The sequence below is a fragment of the Mus caroli genome, unplaced genomic scaffold (genome assembly GCF_978045245.1).
Source record: "Mus caroli unplaced genomic scaffold, Mus_caroli_1 scaffold_20, whole genome shotgun sequence".
Taxonomy (NCBI): domain Eukaryota; kingdom Metazoa; phylum Chordata; class Mammalia; order Rodentia; family Muridae; genus Mus; species Mus caroli.
In genome coordinates, this window is record NW_028227275.1 from 24,935,156 (window position 1) to 24,951,606 (window position 16,451).

Sequence of the window (16,451 nt, forward strand, 5' to 3'; positions counted from 1 at the left end):
GGGAGACATGCCCACTGTAGCAAGAAACACATTCGGCTGTTCCAAGAAAACTCACTCTAGTGCCTTCTTCACTGGTAATAGTTTAGTAACCAATCAAGGTTCCTATTGCCTATTTACAATCAGGTTACAATGTAACAGTTTCCATCATCTGGACTGCCCAAACTGTCTCTAACATGGTTACTAACAGTAAAATGTCTTTGGTGATACCTATATTCTTACAAAACTCTTTTTAAAAAAGATTATTTTACCTTGTAAGTGCCCATTTATAGATATGAAACCATTTATGAGACAAGTACAGATAACTGGAGACTTGTTACGGAAACCCAAAACAGAGATGCACTTCAGCAATGAGGCACTTTAATTTATACAGTCAATAAAGCTGAACAGCTCACAATAGTAAATAACACACTTGCTCTTTTATCCTTAAGGACTCAAGTTTAAATGAACATTCGTGCTAACTCACTACATTTGTACAATGTGGCATATTAATATGGGCATATATCTAGTGAGTAAGGAATTTTAAAAGCTGTCAAAAACATAATTCTAGTCACCCAAACCTCAGGTTTAATATAATCTCACCAATGAACCTTTAGTTTATTTCTAATTTGGAGAAAGGGACATTTTTTTTCTATAAGTGATGTCATTAGTGAAATTTAAAGTGATTCTTATTGACCACAGGTGAAGATTTCAAGGCCCTTTTATGTCTGATTTTTAAGGCAGGCAAAACAGGTAACCAAATCTTTTCTGGAGTAGAGCACTTTAGTTTTTTGCTTAACAGATTGAAGAATAACTGACTTATTCTTTTGTTTATAGATTCAGATAGTTATTCCTGGAGATTTAAACTCCGAAGCGGAGGGGGTGTTGTTAGCAACCCTGCATATGTAATGCTGACTACAGTGCTTGTTTGTGGGTTCCAGACAAGGGTAACCGAGTGGGGTTCAGTGCATATCACACCAGACAAGAAAGTGCTGCACACGGGTATAGCAGACCAGGGAGGCTGAAGCAGCCCAATTCCACTAGCAACACATTACTCATTACTCGTGTTCCCTCCCTTAGGACGCCAGACGGCCTTAGTGCTATGCTTTGGCACCTAGTCTATCGCATCTCAGTGAAAACATCAATGCAGTAACATTAAAATAATTGTTATAAAACTGCATTCTGATTGCTGTTTCCTGCATACTCCTTGGAAAATAGTCATTACATGTGATCAGGCAACAAGCAAAATTTAAGGAAACCTTGTATATAAAATTCACCTATGGCCTTAAATTTTGGTTGAGGAGTCAAATAACCAACTCTTAGCATGTGTGGCTTTCAAAACTGATTTTGAAAACTGATTTTGATTTACATATGAAGTTAACCTTCATATGTAAAACACACTCATCTAAATGTGATGAATTGTAAGACCTTTAACATTTTCTTAAGGATAACTAGGAATTTAGGTTTTGCAAAACACCAAAATAATTTCTGTAGTTAGATAATAAATTCAGTTTTTGTCAAGTGTTATGGTTTTCTCTACATTTTAGAGTAAATCAAATTCCTTTTAAATCCTGCTCGTGAGTTCTTCCAGAAACATCCAATCCAACAAGATGATTGCTGTGGCCTTCTAATGCAGCAACTTTAATACAAACTTTTTGACTTGAAAAAAATGTTAGGAAAAAATACTAATAAATTTCCAGCCTTTTATATTCTGAAATAAGCCAGGACGGAACTGTATTCTGTGTGTTTCTCAGAGCGTACAATGCCCATCTCTAGGAAGTACTCCAGAACTCAGAAGCACGAACTTGTGCAATATTTTACTGGAGAACACAAACACCTGTGTTCATGGTGTGGAAAAACCGACTTGTGGACCCCACCCACGGTGCTCTTATCTGAGTTCTAAAACATGCCATTTGTCCAACTTCCCTCTTTCTCTCAGAACTCAGCTCATTTCAAAGCAACCAGCAGACATAGTCCAGTTTTCTTTTCCTGTTTTGAAACAACTAAGTATTTTATAAGCTCTAAAAGGCTTTTCATGTAGTATTAGGGGAGTTTGACTTGCAGGCTAATTTCAAAATGAATGAAGACTGAACCAAACTGCTGACATCAAGGGCATCAGCATAGTTCTGACTTCTAATCCACTCACCTTTAATGAACTCAGTTAAAACAATAATCTCACCTCCCCTGGTTACTACAGTATTTAAAATAACAGCATCCCCAAACCACTAGTTTTGGTTAGCATATTTATCTACTATATGGTGTTTATTTTGTTTTGTGCATATGGTTTGGAAATGTGATACTCAGCTAACAATGTGAGATTGTTTGGAAGTCCATAAAAGGGTCAACGTTATCTAAAAATCCTAGTATTTAAAGTCACCTTATATAACCCTCTGCATTCCACGATACACACCTAAGGCCAACTGAAAAAGCAACGCTTTCATAAAATGCCAATGACACAATGATGTACACACAACATTGGCTAGACAGCACTCACTTGCCTAAGACAGTAACAAATGTCAATGTACTTACACACTTATTTTATTAGAAGTCGGTATGATCAGCTGCCAACATTTTGAACTTCAGTTGTCCAAGTGACATATGTTTCAACATGAAGGCCTAAAGCGATTTCCTGTGCAATGGTAGACTACACAGACGTTTAGGACATCTCCAACTGCAATGTGCTCTGGTCAAAAAAATAATTGGAATTCTTCACAAAAGACTTGTACACTCAAGAATAAGCTGGCATTTTGGGTTTTTTTTTTTTTTTGGTTGTTTATTCTTTTTTACATAAAAGTTTACCAAGAATAGGACAGTGGCTCAGAAACCACTTTTCTAAATATATTCTTATACAAAATAATTTCAAGATATAATTATACTAGGTTCTTGTACAGTACTCTATTTTAATAAGAATAAAAGTATTAAGTATGTGAAAACTGCAACACCACAAGGACTGAGCCATTTTACTAGTGTAATTAACATTAGAACAATCTTGCAACAGGCAAGCGGAACACTGAGAAAGCAGACACGGCTGGACACCTAACTCACTTCAGCCGCACCTTGCACACCGAGGAGCCGGCACGAGTATCTTATGCAGATGGTCAGTAGCAGAAGGGCACTTGGATTGCTCCTAATAGACAGAACATGAAGGACACTGACAACTCAGAGACAGACAATGGCCTTATGTGCATGCTGAAATCAGATTGTGTCTCTCAAGTCCACACACCATTCACTGTGCAATCTGTCGACGAGTAAACAAATAGTGCAGGATTCATTCAGTGCAGCCTGGGCCGGGCCTACCCAAAATCAATTCTTGGTCGATACTGCAATACCATCGGGTATGACTATAAAAGAAAAAAAAAAGTATGCGTAAAGCTGTGATTCCAAGAAGCAACCATTTCTACAGAAAACCTTGAAGAATTGGGGATTTATAATATTTTCTGATAATAGAGATTACAAAAGTTAAGTTGTCATTCAAGATTCAAATTACTATCAATACATCTCTTCCTCCCTTCCTCTCCTTCCCCTTCCCCTCCCCCTTCCTGGAGAGGGCCTAAGGAGGACTACAAACTGCATGCCCCTAGCAACTTTGTGGGGCTGAGTATTTGAGCTGCAGATTCTCCTGAACCACACAAGAGTAAGAGACCCTATTCTGCAAATCAGGGAAACTGGAGTTTCCACAATACTGTTCATACATTTGATACTCCTCCCTTTAGCATTTAAGATTGATTTTAAAAATGGTCTTTCTGTACTGAAAACATGTACCTGACTGGTACATGAAACGATGACTGCCTCCTTTCAATACGACTCAGTGTCACAGCTGCTGCATGATGCAGTCAAAAGCTTTCCATTGCCTTGGTGCTGTTCTATGCAGAACATCTCTGGCATCCAGTCACCTAGCACACAGTTCTAGGGAGGAAAGAGCCCCTTGCAGATGGAGGTAGACATTACACTCCTACTCTACTTTAACTTCACCTTCACTACCTGAGAACCAAAGAGTCAGAAAGCAGTCTGGAGAATCAGTGATTTTCCTGTTCTAAAATCTGCAAATTCCCACTTCGTAAGTGAAATCCAGTGATGAAACTATCAGAGTCGGGAAAATGCTGTGACAGCTGTGATTGACCAATGGTCGATGGGTACGAAACCTTCAATACAGACAACAACAGATTCTTTCATTACAAAGGAAGTCAGACTGGATTCTCCAGTCCTGAGATGCACTCTCAGCATTCACATGCATGTCACACACTGAGAAGACTTGATGCTACTATGCACTAAATTCCAGCTAGCACGGGACAGGAGAGTGGAGAGAGATTCCCTAGGCTCTGTTCTCAGCTGAACAATAAAGACGACGCCGTTTAGGACCTGACAGGCAAGCACAGAAGCCTCAGACTTGCAAGGTTCCAATCGTCTTAACCTTATTCTCATTTTAATTATTTTACTTTTACTCTTCATCTAACATTTCACTCTGCTCTTAAGGAACCAGCTTGGAACTTGGTTAGTTAGGCACAAAATTCTCTATTTCTGAAGCCCAGTCAGATTTTTGGGGCCATAGCTGTATATGCCCCTCCACCAGAGCTTCCAAAAACTAAATCACCAAGCAAAGAGCACACATGGAGGGGCCATGGCTCCAGCTGCATATGTAGCGGAGGATGGCCTTGCTGGGCATCAGTGAGAGGAGAGGCCCTTGGTCCTGTGAAGGCTCTATGCCCCAGTGTAGGGGAATGCTGGGCAGGGAGGCAAGAGTGGGTGGGTGGGATAGGGGGAGGGAGGATGGGATGGAGGTTTCTGGAGGGGAAACCAGGGGAAAGGGGATAACATTTGTAATGTAAATAAATAAAATATCCAATTTTTAAAAAGTTAAAAAAAGGGAAGCTAGTAGGAAAGTTAGAGTACCAACACTGGATTTTATCAAATGCCTTTTCAGCATATAGTGGTTTTTATTTTAGAGAATTCCGTACAAAATACTAGTTTGTTATCTGCCTATCTCCCTTACAATATTACATTATTCTTATGTTTCTGATAAATTCTACCAGGTCTTGACATTATCCTTTTAGTATGATCTTTTAGTTCATTATTTAGTACTTTTTTGTATTAATAGTCAAAGTGAAATTTGGTTCTAGTTTTTAAGAGATTTTATTTTTATTGTAAATGTGTATGTGTGTGGGACTGTGCGCATGTGGGGGTCCATGCTATGCACCCCTGATGTGGATGCTAGGACTGAACTCTGGTCCTCTGCAGGAAGAACATGCACTCTTTTTTTTTTTTTTTTTTTTTGACATCGCCATCAAGTTTATTACACATTTTTCAACCTATCAGAAAGACAAACAAATCACCGACAACAGGGGGGTGGGGCCTTGACCTTTTGAGGATTGGAATTTTTTTTCTCCTTTTGCTATGAGGAATAAAACTAAAAATTATGTCACTGAGTAGAAATGAAAGTGGGGAGAAAAATACTTCCCTGGGTAAACAGCTCTTCTGATACTGTACGTGTTGTTTTCCTTAACTGTCACTTTGCAGTTCTCTACATTTTAAAGACACCCCGAGCTGCTTTCAAGAATAAGCCTATCACTTAACACTTAGCCAATCAGGCAGGGTGCCATGTTGATGGAATAGGGATTGGTTTAGGGAACAGGAAAATAAGCCACAGCTTGCAGCCTCTGTCCAAAGGGACTGTGCCTGTGCAACCTTGGGGCACTCCCTCCGTGACTGAGGGGTCCATCAGCAGTGTGCTGGGAAGAGAGAAGGCATCCAATTCAGTCTCTCCCCTGAGTCTGAAGATTCTCCAATGACCCTATGCCTCACACATAAGTCCCATCTCCACATGTCATGTCTCTTTACACCAGACCCCACAGGCCCTGCAGATGCATGCAGAAGGAACATCACCCTATGGTACTCCAGGACTGGCTACCTCTACCAGGAGCAACCTATTACAATTTGGACGATGAAAAAAAGCAATTCCATTTGTTTGTGCAGAAACTGGCCACCAGTGTGCTGGTCCTTACAACCCTGAGCTGAGCTCACTAAAGTCTGGCTCCAATTCTTCTCTGCTCCTTGTTAAAGGCTGGAAGCACCTCCAGGCAAAGTGACAGGGGAAGTATTGGAGTAAAAGGATAAAAAAACCAAAAACCAAAACAAAACCAAAAAACCACAGTTGTGACTTTACCTGCCCATTAGTGCTGAGTTATCCCACAGTTAAGTCAAAGTATGTACCTTGGGAATATGCAAGCCTATGCTTACATCAAACCTGAAAAAGAGCCCATGTGAGTAGGCTACATACTGCTCAAATTGCTTTCTTCCCCACATTTCTGGTACTTTATAAATTAGGGGTCCTCGTTTCTGAGGTCCCACGACATCCCTAAGTCCAAAAAGGCAGTACCTTCCTCTAAAACAAGGAAGAAGCCTTCTTGGGGGAAGGACTCCATGTTAAATGGAAAGCCTCAGGGAAAGGAAATACCTAAGAGCTGGTTATCACAACAGGCAGGCAAGCCTGAAGCAGCAAATGGTGGTATCTGGCTGGCCTAGGCTTCTGGCAGATAGCAACCTCCTGGGTTCTGCTTTGGAGGAACAAGTCCACTGAGGAGTCAGACTGCAAGGAGTCAAAAGCATTCAGCCTTCTAGGAGGCTGGGGAAATAAACTGTCAATATGTGAGGAGAAAACTGAGAACACTTGTCTTGTCACAAGGTAGTTTCTAAAAACATGCACTCCTACTGCCTGCACCACTCTGCAGCCTGCAGGGCCAGCTGTCTGGGTTTACTGACACAGTGATGCTCCCTTTGGGAGATGGTCTCGGGAGGACTTAACTTTAGCTTTCTTACAATAGTGTTACCCACAGTGAAGGGTGGTAGAATGAAAGGGAATGAGGGTACAGTTGCAGACTGGTCTTAGTCCCGTGTCCTTCAGCACTCAGGAAACACACATCAACACGAAGACAAAAAGTGCCAGCCCACATATGCTGGGTTACAGCCAGGCACGAGGTTACCACTCTAATTTATCACTCAGTCAACTGAACCATGTGCTCAGGCCTCCCCCTCCTCGGCACACTGAAAGGAGAACACCTTCCTTCCTGAGTGGCTTTCGGCTCTCCATTGCCCGTCTAGATGTATGCTAGGGTACTCCATTTCTAAAGAGGCAGGACTTAAACAGTATGTATCACAAAGCTCACATCTTAATGATGAATTGAGATCCCCATACCACAGCAGTAATCAAAAGACTAAGCAAAAGTCCAGATACACTGCTCCTCAGAATATTTGCTTAGTGAATTTATAGCATTTTTTAAAGACATAATGTAAACTAATTTGTCTCAACCTGGAAACCGGAAGTTTATATACTTAATACTGAAGTTTATTAGTTACTAACTACTAGAAACTAGATGGATAATTTTAATTATTGGGGAAAAGATTACTTTCTTAAAAATCCTATGACTCATGTATGAGGTTAAGACTGGGCACATTATCTCTGCACGTAGTAACATGGTAATGCTTTACTATACTGTATCACCCTTTATTTTTAAACATGTGTGGGCATGCCCACATGAGGAGTCCAGAGGTATCAAATGCCTTGGAACTGGAGTTACAGGCAGTCAGGAGTTACCTGGTCTGGGTTCTGGGAATCAAAATTGGGTCTCCAGTCTATTTTCCAAATTTCTAAAATGTGTTTTTATTAGATAAGCTTTCCTTAGACACAAGTCGAAGCTCCCTGTGTTACTAAGTGATCTCATAGCCACTCCTATGTCCCAGAGCAGCAGTTGAGGCTGGCTGGGTACAGCTGACAGCTCACAATCAGAGCTAGCCATATCTCCTATTTAGAGTCACTCAATTTGACATTTCATCTCAAGGGCTAAAGATTAGCAATGTCTCAAGGGCTAAGATGAGTAAGATGAAAAATTCAGTATTCATAAAAATAATAGTTGTTAAGACATAATTTTATTTTTAGTTCAGTAAAATGGTTAACTCAGGAGAAATAGTGGGAAACTTTTTTTTTTGTTTTTGTTTTTCAAGACAGGGTTTCTCTGTATAGCCCTGGCTGTCCTGGAACTCACTTCGTAGTCCAGGCTGGCCTCGAACTCAGAAATCCGCCTGCCTCTGCCTCCCAAGAGCTGGGATTAAAGGCATGCGCCACCACGCCTGGCTGGAAACTTTTGTTATTTAAGTTTGAAAAGACTTTAAAAATTGTTTTTTACAAAGTGACAAGTCAGAACTTGAGTTTGGGATGGGAGTGGTCAGCATAGGGCACTGTGATGGCCATATGTCCCGTCATGAGTGCCTCTTACCTGGTACAAAGTGCCATCCTGAGAGCAGACTTGCGAGGCTGAACAGTTCAGACAGCAAAGCTGCGGAGGAGATGAACCCATCAGATAAGAGGCATCCACAGCGGGACACATTGCAAACTCAAACGTAAGTGCCAACATGAGTAATTTAAATAAACATTGAGGAATGCTAGGGGCTTTTTTTTTTTTTTTTTGGGAGGGGAAATATTTAATAACTTGGTGACCGGTAAATTTTTGTGTTAAGTAACTTTAGCATTCATCTATGAAGGTTTTTTGTTTGTCTTTAATATTCTAAAACTACCAAGATGATATTCTACCTTTTCCACTTCATTTCAGAATGCTAGTTCCTGAGGAATCCTCATCTTTTAGTATAGAGGGTGCCATCATCCTCCCCTCTCAGTGCAGAGGAGGTACCATCCATCCCTCGCCTACCTGTTGCTCAGGTCAGTCTCCCACACAACTCCTCTGAGAGCAGCGCCATTTAAGATCATAGCTCTGAGTGACACGGAACTTCATTCAAACTAAGGGGCTGCTCCATTGCTCTTTGCCTCCATATTGGTCAGGTCAGATTCTCTGCGCTGGTCCACGCCTGATAGAGCAGCCCTGATGAGCTTCTTGAGTGTCTGATGCCCGTGTTTGTAATCTTAATAGCTAGACAACTTATACTTTAAGTTATTCACGTATTTAACACTGCATACTCTTCCAAATGGAAAAAACCGAATGTATAAGTAGGAATTAAACCCATAAAAATATAAGTTTAAGGGCTGGAGAGATGGCTAAGAGCACTGGCTGCTCTTCCAGAGGTCCAGCGTTCAATTCCCAGCAACCACATGGTGGCTCACAACCATCTATAATGGGATCTGATGCCCTCTTCTGGCATGCAGGTGCACATGCAGCTAGAGCACTCATTTATAAAATAAGTAAATAAAAATCTCAAAAACAATATAAGTTTAAATAATGAGGAAAAATTTAACTTCCCAAAGGAGACTTTTTAAGGATATACTTTAGAAGGTTATACATTTTTCACAAGTTTTATCTAACCTACCACATTTTGTCTGACTATGTAATTTGAAAAAAATTATTTAATAAAATTACAGATTTAAGATGGAAAGAAGTGATTTCATTAATTTTACTTCTATTAATTTCTTTGGTATCAGTCAAAACAGATGTGTTTGTTTGCTTTCTTAAGACTGCCAGAGATTGTAAAGCAAGCAATGAGGTCAGGAATGGTGCCGGAGTGTGGCGGAGGCTGCAAGAAGAGGTGGAAACAGCAAGAAGCATCGGGAAAAGGCAGCCAGCTAGACTGAGGGTATTCAACCTACCCATAAGAAGATGGGCAAGTAGAACATGGCCCACAGTGAAGGCTGAGGCTGAGCTCTCACTAAGTGCAAGCGAGTGGACTGTGCTCCCAGGCAGGTTAAAGAGACATTGTCACTTTCTTCTCCTACATTTCTTACACTAGACATCCTGCTACATACTTTAGCTGTAATAGTAATTCTTGCTAAATTTCCTACACAGTACTATCACAATTGTAAGGATTCTGCAAAACAGGAAAAAGAGGGAGGCAGAACACAGTTGGAAGAAAAAAAAGCTACAGTGTATATAGGAAGATGTCAGTGTTCAGAACACAGGAGCACTTTCTAGAAGCCAACAAGAAAAGGCAAATTCATTAACAGTGTAATCAACATGAACACTCAAAAAGGCGTTATATTGCTAATGAGTGTCAAGAAGTCAGAAAATGGGCCCTCTTCTGTGGTATGACTATAACTTATGAAACCTCTTTTGAGGACAACCGACAACTTCTCACAATGTAAAACTTAGTCCACTGTAAAGCCAGCAATCTAGGCAATGGATATGCCACATTTGTAAGGTCCATGTCTTGGAATAGATACAGCACTGCTTGGAATGTTAAAGATTAAACAAAACCTTAATGCCCACCAAAATAGCCAATTAAATCCTGCTAGTCACACAAAGTGAATTGTACCAATCTATTAAAAAGAATAACTTTCAAATATAATTGTTTTTATAATACATATTATCAAATGAGAACAAAGTTGATATCTGTATATATGATTCCATTTCTATCTCAGCAAATGTCTATGCCCACTGGCATGGCGTTATGAAAAGATACTAGACTGATAGGAACATCAGATGACCGAGTTACCCCCTGACTGAAATGTGATTCAGTTCCACACTCTCAACTTGTGGAAGCCACAGAAGAAACCTGGTCACAGATCACATCTTCCAAAATGTTAAACATCAGAGGTGTTCACACAGGTGTGAAGCTTTAGAAGTGAGTCTGTGGCCTATCCCAAGCCAACTGAGTAGCACTGCACTTTGTCACCGTCCCTAGATGATTTGTATTTGCACTAAGACGTAAGAAGTAACTGCTAAATATTTACCCTACTAGTGAACAACAGAGCCACTCCAACATTCAGCAGAGCAATCTTCAAGCAAAAATACTGCTATGAACTATAAAAATATATAGCAGCTATTTGACCAGGTGTTTGTTTTAATTCACAAGGATAAAGATTTAAAAGTAACTTATCATGATGGAGACAAGGTCTAGAAAAAGGCAGAAGCCACTGATGTTCATCTTTTCTAAAAGGGACTAAGATAAAGGGGGAGGTGACAGGGGAAAGCAGAGCACGACCACAGAGGCTGGGCGGTGCAGAGGGACACTCAGGTACTGCAAAACTGAACAGAAACTCTCTTCCCTGACACTGTCCTGAGAGGCAGCAAACAGCATGAGGGAGGGACACAGATATGCAGTGCCCTTGCCTGAGGCCACGGACCAGATGGAGACTCAGGACTACCATTCCTCCAGGGGGAAAGGAATGGAAGCTACCCTGAGTCACAGTCTTGAATGAGTGTAGAAATCACAAGCAAACATCCCACAACATTGATGAAAATGAAAAACTGCAAATTGCCAAAGCAACCCAGAAATACAGCCCAGCACCAACCAGACACTCAAAAGCCCATCTGAGGAAATAGGTAAAGCAATGCAATATAATTTTAAAAATCTACTTTTTGTCTCATTGGCACAAATATACATCATAAAGCAATTTAGAAGGCCTAGCTATTGGCCTTATATAAGACATATTAGGACTTTGAAGAAAATGAACAATTAAAAGGTTTTAGACAGGAGTTTTATAAAAGTTGCATCATGTACAGTTCAGAATAATACCTGTTAAAAAGAGTGTCCAGAAACATCCATAGATGTATGTATATACATATGCATGTGCAGATAATGGCTGCATCTTCAAGCAATGAAGACCAGTTTAGATTGTTCAATTAACTGTATTTCTGGTTAAAAAAAAAGTCTTTGGAATAAACTAGATTCTTAGCCTTGTTATGTGTGAATGAATCAATTCCAAGTAACTAGAATGTTTACTATAACAGTACTAGAATCAAGTAAGAAAACACACAGTAGCTATCAGTGCGGAGCAAACTGAGCTCTAAGGGAGTTAACAACACCAGCAGTAGAGTACTGAATTTGTAGACATCCAGTCTCCTGCTGGTATGGATGGGGTGACCAATCCAAAACTACAGAAAGGGAACACTAGCAAAACACAGGATTAGAGAAAAACAAGCCATCTCTTCAGGCCCCATCTTAAAAACATTTTAATAAAAGTGTATCTCAACCAAAAACCTGAAACTTCAGAAATGTGTGCTCAGAAATTTAACTGCATATAGACTGATTTAATTGGCAATCTGTTAGTAGAAAGCTTATACAAATCAACTCTTTCATGCTTTGACATTAAAATAATTGCAATACTGAGCTTCTTGGCCACGCTTCTAATGAGGCTGAGGCAGGAGAATATTAGTCTCAGGCAATATTATTACTGTATATTATTATTACTGTAGCTAGCCTGTGCTACAGTGAGCTCTAGGCCAGCTTGGGCTAAATAGTAAAATCTTCCTTCAAAAAACACTCCCCCATCCAAACACATGCAAATGAACACTGTGGGCAGTGTTCAGGGGAGCACTTGTGACAGGAGCCCTGGGGAAGGCTTACAGTGAATGACGACCTTAAACCTTTAGGCTGGTCTATCCACAAATGATGGTTTCCAGCACCCACATGCTGAAATGTCCACTGAACTAGCAAAGGAAGCCAAAATTACATTTACTGCAGAAATATTACTGTAGAATTAGAGTACCTGCTTTCTAGCTGTGCAGACTTACCTGTGCAGTGTGCACCTGGCATATGAAACATTAAGAGTTAAATGAAGGCAATATACACATAGCCCTTAAAGCCTATAAACAAGGCACGTTATTATGCAATACAATTATATTAAAACAGATGAATCCAAACATAGTCTGATAGGTTTTTTTTTTTTCAAGGACACACAAGTAGCAAGTGACTGACTGACACCAGAATGTCATTTTCCCTTCTGGATCTTGAGATATTTCTGCTTGTAGCTAGAGTACTGTGCCTCAAAGAGAAGATTTTTTTTATCCATGTAAAAACCCAGATAGGAAAACAACAAAAACCCTCTGATTTAAGAACTCAGGTGTTTTAGTAGTACTAGATCATCACATTTTCTTCTGAAAAAAATAACTACCATATAGCACGAGGATTTTAGGAGGTTTTTCAACAGTTCGATGGATGCTAATATATGTGACGTTAATATACTCTGACCTACTGAAGCATGACTACCCTCATTATTTGTAAATTCTACATTTGTGTGACGTAACAACTCTATGCTATGCTGTATTTCATAATTAACATTTTCATAAGAAAATATAATAAGCCTGGTAGAAATATCAGTGTTTAATGCAGGACATATTGACTACAAGCATTAAACCTGTGGGTGAGCATGAGTGCTCACCACTGCAGCTCTGTAATCAGTCTTCCATGGATTTATCATGCCTCTCTTGTTCCACAGTATGCAGGGTGCCCCACATTTCCTAACACTCCTGCCTCAAGTGGACTCAAGCTTAAGAGTTAACCCAAGCAGAGACATTTAAAACTCCACTTACGGGGGTGTGGGAGTTGATCTTAGGTCTCTCTTGTGAACATTTTCTCCCTCATCACTAAGGCCTAAGGCAGAGTAATCTCCTTCTGGCAGCAGAGACCCCCACTAAATCTCTTTCCTCAAGCCTAACATTGCTCTTTTAGTGATGGATCATGCAATCCCTCCCCGACCCCAGCAGTCCTCCCCCTCCTACTGACTCTTGGATCTGTCCATTCTCCGGGCAGCATGGTCTATCTGGCCCCACTTCCCACTTTCACACTGTAGCTTACACAGGCTTGCAGTACATACCTCCTCTGCTCTAGGCTAGCAGAATCCTGGACATACTTATAGATGGACTTAAAAACTCACCTTCAAAATACATAACACAGACACTGGTCTTGTACTTGAGTGGATTTTTAAGTGCTGGAGAATAAAGAGGAACTCATTTCTTCTCTTTCCCAAACTAATGCTTCTAATTTCTTATGTTCCTAAATAATATTGTTCAATATGAATTATATAATAAACTATAACTATATATACACATAGGTAAATATAAAAGCGATTTACATTTTCTCCTCGTAGTCGCCATCTTGTCATATAGATGAATTCCATAGTATGATCCTTTCCCATAATTTCACCATTGCACAGCACATCCAACTTTAAAAAATAATGAAAATATATTAATGCAGAGAAAATGTGAATTTAGACATTTTTATAAATTTTCACATTTTAAAAGATCCAACATAAAAGTACCAATTTTATAAGAACACTGAATATTTTTATTAAACCCATGTTGCCACCGACTGTCAAAAGTTCAGATGCAACATGAAACAGCATTTATACTGTACCACACATCTGTATCTCAAGTTGATACACAATTTATAAGTGCAATGCCGTCTTGATTCCTGTTTCTTCTACAACTCTCCAGGTTTTAGACATATGTAGGGGCCACTCTTACTGAATGGGAAGGAAGTGTAGTCAGCTCATTCCAAACCCACATCTCGGAATCCTCTGACGTTCCCAAGATGAACCTTGGGAGTTTTACCTTCTCCTTAGTTTGGGATCAAAGAAATGGGGCATTATAACTATGGCACAGATCTATGTGTTCAGGGCTATCTGGCCTCTCTGATGTGCTTGTGGACACGTGTGTGAAATGTTAAACAAACTGTACTGCAAAGTCTCCCTTTGTTCCAGGCTTTAGGAAACCAACCCTAAAGCTTCAAAAGGCCACAAAGACTTTGTCTATGGCTCATTAATCCAACAAAGCAAACATAAAGGATGCTGTATCAAAGATTCCGATAAATCAGTCCTCGAGTTTCTAGTTAAAAGAAACTGGTTCAGACTTTACTTCAAGGGTGGAGGGGAAAGTGAGTTTTAAATACATCTGTAGCTACCTAGACATAGATTATAATTTTGAACTTGAAGTCTAACACAAAATATAGTGCCAATTATATCAGATATATTAACTATTGATATTTTAATAATTTATGGCGATATATAAACTTTTAAATTTTCAGTTATTTTATTAACTATTAAAAGTAGACAACTCTTTTTTCCTCTTGCTTGTAAAACAAGTCCATAAGCAGAGCTGTTATAAGCAGAGCTGTTAAGGCGCAGTTACTAATCAGTCATTCACAACATAAGCACCCAGTCCCAGTGAGCAATGCTGGGAAGAACACTTCACTAAGTCCCACTCCTGTGCACTGGGCAGCAGAATAATGGGAGACCAATCTATCTCTCATAAATAAAGCAAGGGACAAGTTCTTTGGGATAGACAGGAATTGTGTAAAAGGACCATAGTACATGGCAGAAGTAAGACAGAGCACTGTTTTCTTAGCTCTGGTAACTTTCCGAAGACAAGAAAATTAACTTAGCAAACCAGATTTTAAAGTAAAACTATGCATGGTATTTTTGAAAGAAAAAAACAAAGAAACCATACAGTACAAAATGTCTATTTTTCACTAGAGATGCTATCTAGAAATTATCTTTTATGTAAGTTTACCAAATACAGTGGGCTCTGACACTTTCAGTTTTTTCCTAATACAAAAGTATACCTGGAATTTTTAAAATGCTTTATTGATTTTTATTTTTTGAGCATTGGTGTTTTGCCTGTGTGAAGGTGCCAAATTGCTTGGAGCTGAACTACAGTCAGTTGTGAGCTACCATGTGGGTGTTGGGAATTGAACCCCAGTCACCTGGAAGAGGAGCTAGTACTGTTAACCACAGAGCCATCTCTCCAGTCCTGTAACTAAAATTGTTTAAAAACTGTAGACCCGTGCCGGGCGTGGTGGTGCACGCCTTTAATCCCAGCACTTGGGAGGCAGAGGCAGGCAGATTTCTGAGTTCAAGGTCAGTCTGGTCTACAAAGTGAGTTCCAGGACAGCCAGCGCTATACAGAGAAACCCTGTCTCGAAAAACCAAAACCAAAACCAAAACCAAAAATAATTAAATAAATCCTTTAGTTACAAAGGCATCAATGTGATTTACTTGGGGTACCTTGCTATAAAATGTTACATAAATTTTACATTCCAAAAATTAATTTTTAAACATGAAAATAAACATTTTCTATAAAAATTAGTTTGAGTATATTCTTACTCTACTTCCTTTGCTAGAATTTTGCTATAGATCAGAATCATCAAATTCACAATTAGATATGATTTTACGTACCTCATAAGAACTTGGAAGTTTTAGTTTTAAACTTAGAAACTTTTTAATAGTTCCTACAGTAACTCGCGTAGAACAGCGAATAAATTTCTTCATGAGACCCTAAAGGAAACAAATGACAAATTAAAGACTTTCACTTGTTTTTGCTAAAACCTTCAACCCTTCTGGCATGGAGGCATATTCTTGTAATCCCAGCATTCAGAAGGAGGAGGCAGGATCTGAGTTTGATTCTGCCTGGGTTGCAAAGTGAGACAGTCTCATTAGACCACCCCAAACCAACTAAGCCAAACCCAACCCAACCCATCTACACTAAACCAAAGCCAAAGGCATGATTTTCACTATATATTTTGAGTATTTTCTAAATGTAAAGCAAAAATGTTCAATCCTCATAAGCAAAATGTTCCTAATTATAGCCTATTATTTACATGACATTCTTCAAGAATATCATTCTAGTGTGTGAATTAGCAAAACCCTGTCAAGTAGGCAATCTGTCTTTCTCTAACATGTTTTTTTTTTTTCTATAAAGAAAGCAGAGTTTAAGTAAAAGGACACAAAATATTTTGTTAAATGACGTTCTGAAAGCAGGAGG

The 16,451-nt window shown here is 39.5% G+C and overlaps 1 protein-coding gene across 7 annotated transcripts in view; it reads right to left on the minus strand.

Annotated features, from left to right (window-relative positions):
• Positions 1-562: 562 nt before the first annotated feature.
• Pcgf5 (polycomb group ring finger 5) overlaps positions 563-16,451 on the minus strand; it is a 112,076-nt gene continuing 96,187 nt past the window's right edge. For 6 of the 7 annotated variants that reach the window (XM_085834013.1, XM_085834016.1, XM_085834015.1 and 3 more), the window contains 4 exons: positions 15,866-15,964; positions 13,766-13,855; positions 8,244-8,303; positions 563-3,317 (listed from right to left, as the gene is read on the minus strand). In XM_085834013.1, coding sequence (XP_085690139.1) covers positions 3,270-3,317; positions 8,244-8,303; positions 13,766-13,855; positions 15,866-15,964 — 297 coding nt within the window. In that variant the 3' untranslated portion in view covers positions 563-3,269. The remainder of the gene's footprint in view (positions 3,318-8,243; positions 8,304-13,765; positions 13,856-15,865; positions 15,965-16,451) is intronic. The other variant, XM_085834017.1, reaches the window with a different exon arrangement.